At 37.2% G+C, this 14743-nt stretch overlaps 1 protein-coding gene across 9 annotated transcripts in view; it reads right to left on the bottom strand.

The window, feature by feature from the left end:
* LRCH2 (leucine rich repeats and calponin homology domain containing 2) overlaps window positions 1-14743 on the bottom strand; it is a 39547-nt gene that overhangs the window by 14984 nt on the left and 9820 nt on the right. For 3 of the 9 annotated variants that reach the window (XM_077186066.1, XM_077186064.1, XM_077186065.1), the window contains exons 2-14: window positions 11218-11362; window positions 9966-10092; window positions 8999-9104; window positions 8759-8895; window positions 8401-8534; window positions 8185-8272; window positions 7781-7892; window positions 7371-7531; window positions 7202-7269; window positions 6874-6978; window positions 5123-5200; window positions 1668-1736; window positions 265-313 (exon numbers count right to left, since the gene is read on the bottom strand). In XM_077186066.1, the coding sequence (XP_077042181.1) occupies window positions 265-313; window positions 1668-1736; window positions 5123-5200; window positions 6874-6978; window positions 7202-7269; window positions 7371-7531; window positions 7781-7892; window positions 8185-8272; window positions 8401-8534; window positions 8759-8895; window positions 8999-9104; window positions 9966-10092; window positions 11218-11362 (1379 nt within the window). The remainder of the gene's footprint in view (window positions 1-264; window positions 314-1667; window positions 1737-5122; window positions 5201-6873; window positions 6979-7201; window positions 7270-7370; window positions 7532-7780; window positions 7893-8184; window positions 8273-8400; window positions 8535-8758; window positions 8896-8998; window positions 9105-9965; window positions 10093-11217; window positions 11363-14743) is intronic. The other 6 variants (XM_054641747.2, XM_054641749.2, XM_054641744.2 and 3 more) reach the window with 5 other exon arrangements.

The following is a 14743-nucleotide window of genomic DNA, read 5'->3' on the forward strand; positions in this document are numbered from 1 at the left end:
TTATGCCTCATTAGTTTCAAGACCTTAAAGCTGGTACCACATGCTTTTAAAACAAAAGGCCTCTGTTACAAACAAGTCAAATTGAGGCATAAGATCTCCAAAGGGTTTACATTTTCCACCACAATTAAGACATCTTCAAGAATTATCTGTATAAGCAACCATACAGACGCATAAAGTTTTCTGCCACAGAGACAAAAATCAAGGAAACAACAACAACAAAATCACTCAGATATGAAGCCCCCACATTTATATTTGAATATTTACCTGCCAGCTGTATGGGGACACTGAGGAATTCACTTCATTTGTTGAAACACTAAAAGGTAAGATGAAAGGCATTATGAAGCACACTACTTTTTTGTGTACTTTAAAACAAGTTACTTGAAAATAACAAAAAAGTGAACCCTTAAAAAGTGGCTTCTCCACAGCACTACAGTATTTTTTTGCCATCTGTATAAGATGTCACAATTTGGCTTCAAAGTATGACCACTTAACTAAAATCTGAAATCATATTTCACTCTCCTTTGAGATAATTTGACAATGGGTCTTCCACACTACAGTACTTTATTCAGATAAAACTTCTTTTGAATTTTTTAGTTTGTTTTGGTTTTAAGTCTCAGAACTGCCTGTTTCATTAGCAAAAAAGGAAAAGGCAAATTTAATTCTTCCTAGATTACTCTCTAATAGAGAAGCCTAACAGAGGTGTACACTTGAAGAGGTGACAGCAGCTCACAGAGAAGCTGTGGTAAGTAAGCAAGGCCTGGAAGGTTCCAGGTAGCAGCTGCAGGAGGAGTCACACAAGCACAGGACATGATGCAGGCAGCTCTGCAAAGCACAGGTACCTCTGAGAGGGGAGACAGCAAAGAGGGATGTGTCCCACTGAAGGAGCTGCACTGGGTCCAGATGCTGCCCTGAGGGGCAGCTGAACTGCACAGAGCCATTCCCACCCCACTGCCACCCAGCACCACCAGCTTCTTCCTCCCCACATGGGTCTGGACATTGCCCAATTCCCTGAAAACAAGGCTTTGGGTATTTCTGATTATTGATGACTTCTGGGTTTGTTGTTGTTTGGTTTGTTTCTTGGTTATTTTTTGCTTGTTTTGTGTGTGGGTGCTGTGCCTTTTTTCTTTATTTAAATTCAAAGAGAAAGCCTAAGCACAGCTCCTGCAGACAGTGCATTCCTCAGTAACACACCCTCCACAAACAATAAAGGTGCTGTGGGCTGAGCTCCCAGCAATGCCTTTCCAACAGCTCTTAAGAGCACAAAAGGATTGCCAAGGAGGAAAATTGGAAAATGCAGATGGCCAAGCACAGTTCCAGTGCCACCCTGTGTAACACAGGACAAGACATCTGCACAGCACCATCACCTGCAGGAGGAGCTACAACCTCCACACTGGAACTGGAGCTCTGAAACATAAATGAATTGCTGCCATAATCAGACTACAAATTTGTTCCTCTATGACATCTACTTTCCTAAATTCTCAGAAGAACAGATTTTATTTTTTTTTTGATCTGAAAGAAAGAAGCTCAAGAATAGATTACTCTTGTAGCTTCAATTTCATCATGAGCTTTTAAAAGCATTATGACAGAAGATGGCAGTAGTAACACAATGAACAAAAATGAAAGCAATAAAAGATTGAAAGCTGTGATATATTTAAGTATATCAATACCATTTTTCAGATTCCATTGCCTGCTTTGGCCTGTTCCTTGTGTTTACTGAAACTGAATGATTAAGAAGCCTAGGAAAAGAAAAAAAGGTATTTGAAACAATTTTCTTAGAATATGTTACTTTCACTGCATCACATTTCCTGTAAATAAAAAAGTTTTGAACATTAAGTGGCACCTTCCATAAAACTGTGTGTGTATAAATATGAAATCCAAGCCCATTCCTGCTTCCATTGGAATTAAGAGTATAATTTCCAGCTCTTGAAGTATTTCAAGTTCTGTATTTTAAGGAAGCAAAACTTGGTGATAACTCAAACCAAAATGAAGTCTCCTCTTATTTTTCTCCCTAAATAGGTACTATTTCAACTGATCTCACACCTGTGTAAAGTGATGCTGCTGTAAACACAAAAGACCCCACTGTTCCCTAAAATTAGAAGACAGATAGTCAACCTAAAGCAGACCAGCAAGGATAGAGACAGACTGAGCACAGAAAGTCAGTCAGGAGGGGCAGATGAGAAGGTGGCTGAGAAAGAAACATCACAAGTGCAAAGGAAATGAAGGTTAAAAGGTGAGGTGGAAAATTGAGAAACACAGGCTAAGAGCTAAATGAAAATTTTAATGCAGAATTTAATGGAAATTCCATTCTTCTACAAGGTAAACAGCCAAAAAAGCCTGAACTTCCAGAGATTCAGAAAGGTGTTTTCATCTGGAGCAAACACATACCACATATTTGTGTGTGCACAGAAAAATGATATGAGCAATTATGGATGCTTTAAGTGTTAAAAATAAAATTATCAGTAACACTTTAAATGTTTTCAAGTAAGCATCACCTTGAACTTAAGTGAAAAATTCTGAACTCTTGAAGGTAGCAATATTTCACTTTGACACTGACTTCATGTGCAGAAGTGTGATGGAAGTGTATTTATACAGAATTATATTGAGAACTAGAATGTATTAAGAATCAGATCACAACCATCTATTCCATGGAAGAAAGTCAAACAGTAGGCCCCTTTTTATATTCCTTTACCATTGCATAGTGCAGCACAGCTATTTGCTTTAAATGACTGATGATTTTTCAATCAAACTTCCCTGATTACTGTGATAACTTTGAGCTCAGTAATCGCATTTGCAGCATAAACCTCTCATTGTGTGACCCTCACTTTAATGGGATTATGAGAAGTTAAGCCTGTAAACCTGTAAATGTCTGTAAAAGTTAAAGCCTGTAAAATTTAAGCCTGTAAATGTCTGCTGTACTCAGTCTGTAGCATCTGCCTCCTCTATTTTGTGTTCAGAAACTAAGTTTGGAGAGGGCATTCCAGGATTAATTTATACTACAGCCTGAAAAAAAATGTAACCAAAAAAAATATTCAGAGCATGGGTTATCAATCCAGAATATAAACATGCTTTTTAAAAGTCATTGTTTTTACAGAGAACCCCCATAGAAACTAAAACTTTGTCTTCAACTGAAAGCAATGAGAAATTCAGTGAGACTTTGCAGCAAACAACAATTACAAGTAAAGAAAAAAAATAGACTCAGTTTGATGCAACACTTGCACCAAAACTGACATTCTAGTGTAAATGCAATGATTGTATATAATACAGGCTATTTCTTTTTTATACTTATTATACTAAACACAACTATTCAAGCTAATTCTAACATATATATACATATACTTTTCAGCTGCTTTTCACCACTTCTGTGCAACATGTATATAATTAATGATTGAGTTCATCATGAACTATAATTATTTAAACAAAGTATATTCTTATACTTTCTAAAACAAAGCCAGTAATTTTTTGAAAGCTCCTGTTGAAAAACTGAGTAATATAGATGGGAAGTAACAGCAAGTTCAGGATCTGACATGTTGCAAGCCCAGCTATAGAAATCTCAATTTCCTGTGGAATAATGAACTTGAAAGCTTTTAACAAAAGAAAATAGTGAAGAAAATTAATCTGAATTTGCCAAATTGCAGACAATTGGCAAAATAATTTGTTGAGCTGAAAGGGGGTCAGGGGGAATCACTGCAGGCACATTAATTACTGTCTTCCAGGAAATACAATGCAAAGCAGAGTATGTAACATGAAAGTAGAAGTAGTTTGAGTTCAGAAGTTACACTCAAGTGTGGTGTTGATGGTCCAAAATTTCAGCAACTGTTGTCACTCATGCCATCACTCATTAAACCCAAATCTTTATTGTACAGGTCAATTATCAGGCCAAATACTGATGTCCTGACTGATTCATGAACTAAGAACTTGCATTGGATAACTGAGCTAGAACTGCAATTAATTTCCTACTTATCATCCTACAAATCACACCAATTCTGTGGTTACAGAGGTAGCACTCAAACTAATCCTCTGAAAAGGTACTAAAACTCACACAATTTTTAAAATCTAAATTACTCAGCATCACACATTTATATATTCTACTTCTATATTATGCAAGCACAGCATCTACTCCAAAGTGCTTGACCAGATATGAGAAAGGCAATGGCAAGACCAACAAAGATATTGGAAAATATTTTATCAAGTTTCAGGATTTTAGGAGTAGAATCTCTTCTCAGCCACTTATACTGTTAGATTTTGTGCAAACATAACAATGATTAACAGACACAAATGAAGTGAAAATGGTAGTGTTATTTTAAGGTTAGCTATCTTCAAGTGTAGACAAGCAAGTACTACCTTGAATCTCTAAAGTGTAAAAAGACACAAGAAATCCTGTGCAGTGAGACAAAGATGATTTATTTTCAACTCATTCCAGAGCAGTCCACTGACTTCACATCTGGCTCTGCTTTGTGACTGAAGCTGTGCTCTTCTGGATTTAGACAGTTTTAGGAAATCACTGCTGCCAGGTAAGAACCCAGACTTTATTGTGATGCAAATTCAAACAGGCTCATTCAGAACCAATGAAAATTATTTAATCTAAATTACCCTACTGTCTTTTGAAAAAGACAAGGAGCATCCAGACTAAGTTACAGAGCTTCAATTTATAAGGCAATTAAGTCTGAAATCACTTCACTCAACACCTACGTGTTTGAGTATAGTCCAATTTTATGTTACTGCTGAGGTTTGTATATTGCAAATTCTTCCACCATGGGTCAAATGCAAAACAAATTATCTCTGAAAATCATCACTTTGAAACCAAAGTATCAAACAAACAATACAAAAACACCAACCAAACAAAACCCCAAAGAACTGAAAGCACCACATTGCATGAGGTACTGTATCTGAGGTTGTATACTTAAAGAAAAGCTTTTAGGTTTGGACTCCAAGTGCTCTTTGGAGAATTGCCTAATTAAATATTTTTCTCAATTAATATTTCATCCTAAAGAACAAAGAACGTATTGCAAACTGGTTTTGATAACAAAACCTCTTAGGCTAACTCAGCCAATCCCTTGAAGTCTGTGTTTGCTCAGGAAATGGCCAAGAGCATTTCTTTTGGCCACACTTTAACTCTTTATACCTTGATGCACGTCCTGCCGCCCTGGTCCTCTGGAAGAGCTTTTCACTGAATGAAGTTCTATAGCTCAGTGGCCTTCGTCTGAATTCACATTTCATGCACACCAAAGCCAAAGACGGAAGGAGGAAGCAGGATAGGTTGATGGGAGAGCACAGGGAAGTCATTAGCATAGCAAGCAAAAGGAGAGGAGACTGCATAATATTACAAAAACATACACTGAACAAACAGAAACGTGATTAGTAAGGAGTTATTTTGTGATGCTTAACTTCCCTGAGGGTTCTGTTCACTGACTGACCATATTTTCCACAAATAGGCATAGAAGTATCTTCACTAAATGCTATAAAATATTCTTATTTCCAGTTAAAAAACTTCATGGATTCAAAATCAAGGCTAAATTTTCTATTAGAGGAGATTTTGAGCTCATGTACCTAAAGATACATAAGCCAACTTTAAAATATAAATGCTAAACTAAGAAATAAAACTTAAGAACTACTAAGATTGCACATCTACATCATTCAAGACAAAGCAGAACAATTAGCAAGACCACTGCATTAAGACACAACAACATATGATGAATAAAATTCAAGCTGCAGTTACTTCAGAAGAGGAGTGGCTTGGCATTTCAAAAGATTAGATAACCAGGAAACATGTAATCAAACAAGAGCCTCATGCAACATAAAAACCATCAAACACACTCATTCTCTCTTCCTTCATAGGAGAAAATGATGCATTCTTGGCCTTATTTGCAATACTTCAGGTACTGAGAATACACTGGCATTAAGATTTCATTCCTATTTTTCCCCTCCCTGTGAACAACAAACAATTCTTGAATGCAGGGCTTGGAGTTGTAAATAAAACCCATTTTATCTTTCACACATGCACACTACTTTTACTGTATTTACCTAATATAAAATGCTGGTGAATTTTTAAGACCCTGCAATTCCTAGTATTCTGAGATATATATAACTGAGATCATAGGATCTCAGTTTCTCTGAGAGTTTTCACGTGTATTTCAACCATCTTAAAAGCAAAGCAGCAGAGTCTCATAATTACACAGCAATTTGAAAGAAAGGAACATAGTATTTAAGTAGGTTTGAACGTGCATCCATTACTGTGGGATACTGAGTGAGTGTTATGAACTGTTTTAATGAACTACTATTAAATACAACTTTCACCTCTCAGAGGAGTTTACTCTAGAAGTACCTTAGAGCATTTGCCTGCTTGTTAAAGAACAGAACAGAAACTGTTCCTACACCAGCCTGGCCATTTCTATGTGACTCCAGCTATTCCTTCCTCTTCTTCATTTTACACAGTTGCTAACTTGTTCTATTATATTCTTTAATCTGCTGCTTGTTCCATGGCTCCTTTTCAAGAATTGTACTGCTGAGATGCCCATAAGGAAGTAGAGAAAGGCAGGCAGTTGAAATTATTTATTTTTATATATAGATATTGTCATTTGACAGAATAATATTAAAACAAATTTCTCCTTCAGTCCACAGGATATTGACTGAAGGAAGTGCAACCTAAATTAGCTTGTATCTGAATAAAAATAACCAGTCACAAACAAACTGTAGGGAGGTTGTGTAATTCAGACAAGAAACACAGGACAGGTATCTTGACAGACTCTGTCACTTCACTCTTTAGCAGCTGGACAAAATTGTTCTCAAAATAAGGTGTCAAAAGTGTTTGGGTATAAGAGAGGTTAAAGAATAAATTAATTGTAACAGAAGTTATTTTAACTGATATGGTTATACCTGTGTTTTTGTTCTTGCTGCAACAACTGAGCTGCAATTTTTCTCAGGTCAGTCACTTCTTTGAGTTCATCATCATCTTCAGCCAGCAGCTGTTCTTTCTGAAGTCTGAAAAATTAAACATCAGTGACTTGCCTGGCTTCAGGGAAGCAAGACATTGGCTCATTATGGCAGTAACTAAGCAGGGCTTCCTGTAAGCTCACTCTGTGTCCAAGAGGAACACTCTGTTCAGAATGAGAATTCTTTCCTCCATATGCAAGGAGCTTAAAAAAACCCCACGATCACCCTTGCCACTACTTGTAAAACCAACTGAAAAAAGATGAAGATTTACCTTTTTTCATCTCCCCAGTCCTCATTTTGTTCTATTTTCTGGGATTTCTCAGGATGTTTTCCCCGTTCCTTCAACAAAATTGAAAAAAAAGTCAGAACTGAATTAAGGCAGAAAAAAAAGAAAAAAACCAAGGCTACTGAACAGTTTTTCTTTTGTCAGTCTCTGGTACCTTGACATAGGAGAGCAGGGAGCCAATCTGTGCATCTCCCTGCTCAGGAAGAGCTCCCTCCTCTGCGTTGGGATCAATGTAGTCAAACGCCTCTTGGTCTAGGGAGGATTTATGAAGAATAGGAAAGACATCAAAACAGTTCTCTTGATCAAATGTTATTCCTGAGAGAAATAAGTACTTATGAAAAATGTCAGATAAAGATAAAACATAGAATTTGTGCCTTCCTAAGCTAGAAATATTTTTTCCTTTCTCTAAAGCCTTTTCTGCTTGTGATTATTACATTGTTTTCTGAACCGATGAAAATACAATATCAACACATGATCCTGTCATTTTGTGACAATTTCTTACATTAGATTACCTAAGCAAAGTATCTCTGTTACCCAAAACAAGAAATGCACAAGTGGTATTACCTTTCTGTGGATCCAGTTTGTTTCCCATTACATGATTGTCATTCCTTAATGTCTGTTCCCTTGTTGATTCTGACACCTGGGAGTGAAGGCTGATTGTATCATCATCAGATGGCTGCAAGGACACTCACATTTAGTGCAGAACTGACATGGAAATGCTATTATTATATGATTTCCTACATTCCCACCATATCATATTAATTAGAATCAACCTCAACCAGAAAAGTTAAAGAAATATATAAATAATTTGTGTCTGATATGGCAGTCTAAGGGTTTAAACTCAACTGTACACATACTGAAAGAATATTAAATGCAACTTACTGAGGTACTTCTCAAATGATATAAAATACAAAGGAAAAGTTCTAGAAAAATCAGAAATTACAAATTCAACAGTGAAAAATACTCACTTCTGTAGTGGACAATCTTTTATCCCCATTATCACTTCCAATGCCAGAGTCTGGTCCATGGTTTTTATTGGGATAAAAGTCTTCCATGCTACATTAAGAAAAATAACACACAAAATACCCACACAAGAATGAAAGAAACAGTAGTTTTACTTTCCTTAAGAAAATAAACATCTTTTTCAAAATATGTTCTCTATACTCAAAAACCCCATTACTCACCTGTCTGTGAGTGGCTGGGAGGGGATTCGTTTGCCTAATGATGGAAGATCCAAGGAATCTGGTTTTTTATCTATTCTGAGGCACGCCTGGATACTGAGGAATTTAAATATATGCACTTTGCCCTTTAAACATATCTGTTGGGAAACACAGGAACAAAAAGAAGTCTTAATTACACAGCATGTGTGCTGGGAATACACCCCAAAAAATATCTGCAGCACTGCATTTACAGCCACAACACCCCAAAAGGAGAACCACAAGAAATACAGCTAAAAAAGAGAAAAGTTGATTGGTATAACTTAGAACAGCTTCCTCTAAAATCCTAATGTAAATTTCTGTACTTGTGTGCTTTAATACTAACCTGTGCTGGTGGTATCTGCATTGGATTGTTATCCAAAACTATCACTTGTAAGTGACGTAACTTTCTGTAACAAATGGGAATTTCTGTAATTTTATTACAAGAAAAATCCAGCTTTACCAAGGGAAGGTCTCCTAATTCTGCATTCAGGGAAAAAAAAGCAAACAAAAAAAAAGAATCAGTTATCTTCTTAACACTTTGCCTAATTTGCCTACATCAATGGAAAGAAGATGAGTAGCTCACCATCTGGCAACATATGGAGATTATTTCTTCTTATGTTCAATTCTCTAAGTGACTGCAATTTTCCTATTTGCTGGGGAAGAACTTGAAGTTCATTACAGCTAATATCCTAAGAAAGATATAATTAATAAATCAACTGAACATCTTAAATGAAATTACACAGAGGAATACTGTGATCAAAAGTATTAGCAAGCATACTATTAAAAGAAAAGAAATCCAACAAGCTGTCTTGGATTTTTGATGGAGAAGATGTACCAAACAGATCTTGCTGGATTTTAAAATGCTGAGTGATTCCAGAAATTCAATTCAAGAAGTTAAATCAATGAATGATGAAATACTGGCTTTGAAATGAATACTGTAGCCTAGGAATTAGGAGTTCCTGATGCAGTTCCCAGATCTGTCAAAAACTTGTGCTATTGCTGGCAATAGACTGGCATTCTGCTCCTCCTCTAAAAATTCTTTTTCCATAATAAATCTTGAACCAACCCATGAAACTAAAAAGAGCAGGCAATAGCAGTAGCAGGCTCACCAGCTTTTTGGATACAAGCACTAGAGGGTGACAAAGCTGCATCAAGTGAACATAGACTACAGCTATTTCTGACACTAATTTAGTATTAATTTATGTAGACCAGAGTGATTGAACAATCACAGAGTCTTTCCAGCCTTCTTATGCTCTAAATAGGTATATCACAGGTCCTGGAATGAAACTCTCTACTATGTCCTTAATCACCATCAAGCATGCATTCTGGGTTTCACAGCCTTGAAAAATAAACCAAAAATATCAATAAAACACAGTAAATGAATTGAAATGTTGTAATTCTGTATTTAAAATATATTAATAATTTATTGTACTGAATATATAATGAATATATTTTATATATATATATACACACACACATATATAGTGCTTATAAATATATATATAGTGCTTTTAAGTGTACTGACTACAAAGATTCACAGTTGTACTTACCAACTCCATTAGATCTCTCAACTTTCCAATTTCTTCTGGAATGGAGACCAGCTTGTTATTACTGACAACCAGAACTTTCAGTGGAAGATCAAACAGGTATTTTGGCAATGTTGACAAAAGATTTCGACTTGAAAGCAAGAAAAAGGGACAAGAAAGGCTGAATTATAAGTGAACAATACAGAGAAGTTATTTATGTAGATATGCATTAAGTCTCTTTTTATGTTGCATTTTGGGCAGATATGCCAGGCTTTTTTGGTTGAAGGCATGAGAAGCAAAAATATGCAAGTAAACTTTTTTTGAACTGACTATAAAGATGTGGCAATGAAGCAATCATTCATGTCACTTACACAGATTTCCTCTGGGTTTTTCAGGTTTTTGGGTTTTTAGGAGCTGCCTGCTTTACTATGAAATGACAATACATTTCTTCCACCATCTGAAGCCCAAATTAGAATGTGGTTTTCTGCTGTAACAAAGCCCCTGAGCTAGGAAGGCAGGATTTTAGCCTGTTCTCCAATGCTACATCCCACACGTTCCTGCACTGCAAATCAGCCCTTGGACAGGAGCACAGAGATGAGAACAAAGCACAGTTTGGCAAAGGATCATCAGGAGAGCTGACTCTTGAAAGAAGAGTTAGAATACCCAGCATTTCTTTGTAAAGAAGTGTATTCAGAACCTCCAACACCATCAAAAGAGAAATGGCTTGCTGCTGAAGAAAGTTAGGCCTATTTCTTTCAGAACATAGTGTGGTTTTGTATCATATTCATCCTCTTGAAAGTTGTGACTTTTTTATGAATTCATACTGTAAGAACTGATATTTGCAGATTTTGAGACACAGTAGGTTCTGGGGATTTAAATAGCTCTTAACTGAGAAAACTGGTTTGGATTTGATGCAGCTAATAGCAGAAACAAGGAGTATAGTGGAAAACAGGGTCAGGAGAGTTTTCTAGATTCCCTCACCTTCCAGAGCTCATATCCATCTTCTGTTCTAGTGAGAAAATCCAACCATATGTTTTCCAAGTTTAAAAAGAGCAGTGGATGTAAATAATGTGCAAAATGAGCAGGACTTTCTGGCCAGAGCAATTTAGCCTCTTGATAGCAGCAAATTTCTACAGCTGTGATTCCTGAACACTGTCTGTCTACATAGCATCAGAAACAAAGAAAACTCTGCAAAAACAATGACCTGATGAAGCAAAATGCCAAGTCTCTGAGGAGATATGTTAAATAAAGACCAAAACCAACCACCATTACTCACCTAATGTTAAGGTAGGTAAGCATTTGCAGGTTTTTAATAGATTCTGGAATGGATTTGATGCAGTTGTGATACAAATTTAAAGTTTCCAGTGGTGCAAACAGCCAGACATCAGGAGGAATTTCAGTAAATCTGTTCTTTGAAAGATCTAGAAGCAAACAGAAAAAAAAAATTCCTTTTTTAGTCAAGACTTTCCCTGCACTAAGAGGAGATAAAAGTACCCACTGTTATTCTTGTCATGCTCCTAAAAATTAAGGTGTTGCAAGAAGTGTAAAATAATTCAGTTTTACCAGATGCTACCGCATATAATTAATACACAAAAGAGCCTTAAAATACTGAAAGATTATTGCTCAATATGCAATTACAACAGAAAGTAGAAGAGTGACAGGAATTCAAAAATACATTTCCTACTACACAGTTGCAGTTACAATGACACTGAATATCAATTATGGTTGTCCCTCTTCTATCAAGTCTTTGTTCTGTGCAATTCTTGGGTTTCTTCCCCTCCAACTCTAGGCACAACAGTAAATCAAGGCAAAAATTCAAAGTTATTTCTCCTGTTTGACAGCCACATTAGAATCCAATGTCACTGTACAATGTATCTGCAATGCTAACACCAAGTTCCCCAAGCATCCTTACACAGTAACTGACATTCTCCAGCTACACATTTGTAACTTCACTGAAAAGAGGATAAAGTTGCATAAACCAATGCCACAGGTATTAATATATAAAAGTCAAGATGTAATTTAACCTGGCCTAAAAGCAGAAAGAGGAGAGATCTTTGACCATGGAAACACAATTCTGGAGCTATAGTTATTCTGACAATGCATGACAGCATTATGCAAATCTGCATGCAGGAGTTATGACAAAACAGAGCATTACCAAAATGCACAGCACCTCTGACTATATGAAACCTTGGAAAGAACCAGAAAATACAAATGAAATGTGACCCAAGAATCCTGGGAATTATCAGCTAAGCTACAAAACCTGTGCAATCAAAACTCCACCAAACTACCTTGGAAGAAAGAGATATTGACTTGAGAACAACTGCCTGGTCTTCTGAAAGGAACTCTGGCTGCCAACCCAAGACATTTCAAAAGGATGTGGTTTCTCAGAAATGCTGAACAAACTCTTTTAACAGAGAAGTAATACAGATCCCTTGCTATTTCAGGCTTTAGTTCTCAGTTTTGAACACTCACATGGAATAACTGTTTCTGCTTAGCTCCCATCACATTATCACTGAACGGACAGTTCTGCAAAAAGGCTAGAAAAGGGTTGGAAAATTGGCTCCAAGTCATTGTCAGGGTCAAAGAGAGCTCAACAACCTGAAGTTTAACTGGCACACCAGCTATGAGCAGCATTTCTCAGGGCCAGCACTGGAATCAATATTGCCTAGCTTCTTCCTCAGCAGCCTGGCAAACAGAGGCTGCAGACAGAATGCAGGACACCAGGGTGTGCAGAGGGAATGGCCCCCACAGTGTGCTGCAGGTGACCAGCAAGGAAAATGGACAGGGACCATGAAACACCATCCTCCTGGGGAGTGATCCTTGGCAGTAGCTTTAACTTTACCTCTTAAGTCTAGAATATGTGAAATTTTGTGTGCTATCTGGCCGTCATTCCATTATTTCTAAAAAACAGTCTCAAGCTTAAGCATCACAAAGTCTTCCTAAAAATTATAGTATCCACTGCTGATGCAGAATTCTGCCAACTCTACCAGCAAGAGGCAGAAAAATACGTGCCTAGGTTGAAGGAGTGGCATTCCTACTGAACTGTGAGAAAAATGGAATGAAGTTAACTACAACTGAACATCTCAACAAAACCTAAAAAGCTTATTAAAAAAATTAGCATGCTTGAGAAAGTTTTCACAACCAGTGAAGTTCATTTTCTCTTTTCCACTACATCAGTTTTCAAAACGTTACAGAAAAATGACAGCTTTCACACAAAAGTTTTCTGCAAAACCTTTCTTAAACAAATGCTCTCCTGTTCTAATATTCAGCAGAGTGCAACACCTGCATGCACAAGAGATGCCCACAGATTTATTGCTGGCCCAGTTCTACAACCTCCAGCACATCCTGAAGTCTTTAATATAACCCCATTGTGAAAAAAACCCCCAAAAACCAGCTTTAAGCCTCTTCCTGATCTGGCTTTATCAGCAGCTGGAAAGGTGACTGAAGGCTGGTACAAAGATCACAAAACAAGAGACAGAATCCCACCCTACTGCCACTGTCCCAGGAGCAGCGCTGTAGGCCTGAACAAGAAGGCTCAAGGGCACCACAAAAATTTTGCTGCTGTATTTGCTTCCAGCCACACCTCAACCACACATCTTGGAAAGTCCCAGGTCAAAACAGCTTTGCTCTTTCTTCTGCAGAAATAAAATCTAGAAGTGAGGGCAGACAAGAAGCAGAGGATGCAGCAAGTCTCTGCTCTGGGTGAGTGGAGCAGGGGTGTCACAGCCCACAGGAGACACAAACCAGCTGTGGTTTCCAGCCTGGCTGACACAAATCACAGCAGCACTGGAGCCCCTCAGTGTGCACAGAACTTACACAGCTGCACATCAAAATACATACCAAGGGCACTGTATTTGTGTATTACTGTAGAAACTGCTTCTCTGGAAACAATGCCTTTGAAGAGACTGTGGGGCAAGGATTGCACTTTCTTATTATGAAACCCAGAAATCCTATTAGAATAGGAAATGACACCCACTATCTCTCAACAATAAAATAAAAAAGATAAATAAAGAGCTGGGAGATAGCATGACTTTTATTCCAAATAATTTTGCACTCCATCATTGCAAAACAGCATTAGAATAGCCCCAGGGGTTGGTCCAGATTTTTATGAAGAGAAAGATTTGACTATCTACAGTTTTCCACAATATTCTCATATTGAATGCACTTGCAGCTTTTTAAAATCAAGTAAAGCTTTTTTCTCCAAACTAAAGGATGATTTCTACTCCAAAAACGTTTTCATAACAAGCAAGAAGTTTATGAGACAGTATTGCCTATTATGGTCAATAAAATGTGGATGTGAAACGTATGCAATTTAGGTACTTTTTGAAGACTAATACTACAACAGATGACCAAGAAAATCCAGTCTGAAAAAAGGAAGCAATTTAGGAATAGAGTGCTCCTCTATAAACAAGACAGCCTCCATCTCACCTGAAAGCAGGCTGCTAGCATTGAGAATGGCTTTGTAAGGGTTAACAGACTGGAGGAGTAAGGGAAGCTGCTAAATGCAGAACCACAGATGATTTAGGTTGGCAACTCCTCTAGAAGTGAGATTATAGGAATCCTTTGCTTAACCAGTTTAGACTAGAAAACTCTCAATGGGAGTGTTATGTGAGGAGTAACCAGAAGACACTGCCCATACCTGCTCATGAATCACAGGGTATTTCAATACATTATCCCTGCAGGAACAATGAAAGTGAGAAGTGCACCATTGCTAAGGTTACATTTGAAAGAGGAACTAGAAAAATATGGAGAAGTTGGTTGCCCTTTAGTTTTCTTTTGACAGAAAAAGTAAAGTCTTTAGT

The sequence above is a fragment of the Agelaius phoeniceus genome, chromosome 14, assembly GCF_051311805.1.
Source record: "Agelaius phoeniceus isolate bAgePho1 chromosome 14, bAgePho1.hap1, whole genome shotgun sequence".
Lineage (NCBI taxonomy): Eukaryota > Metazoa > Chordata > Aves > Passeriformes > Icteridae > Agelaius > Agelaius phoeniceus.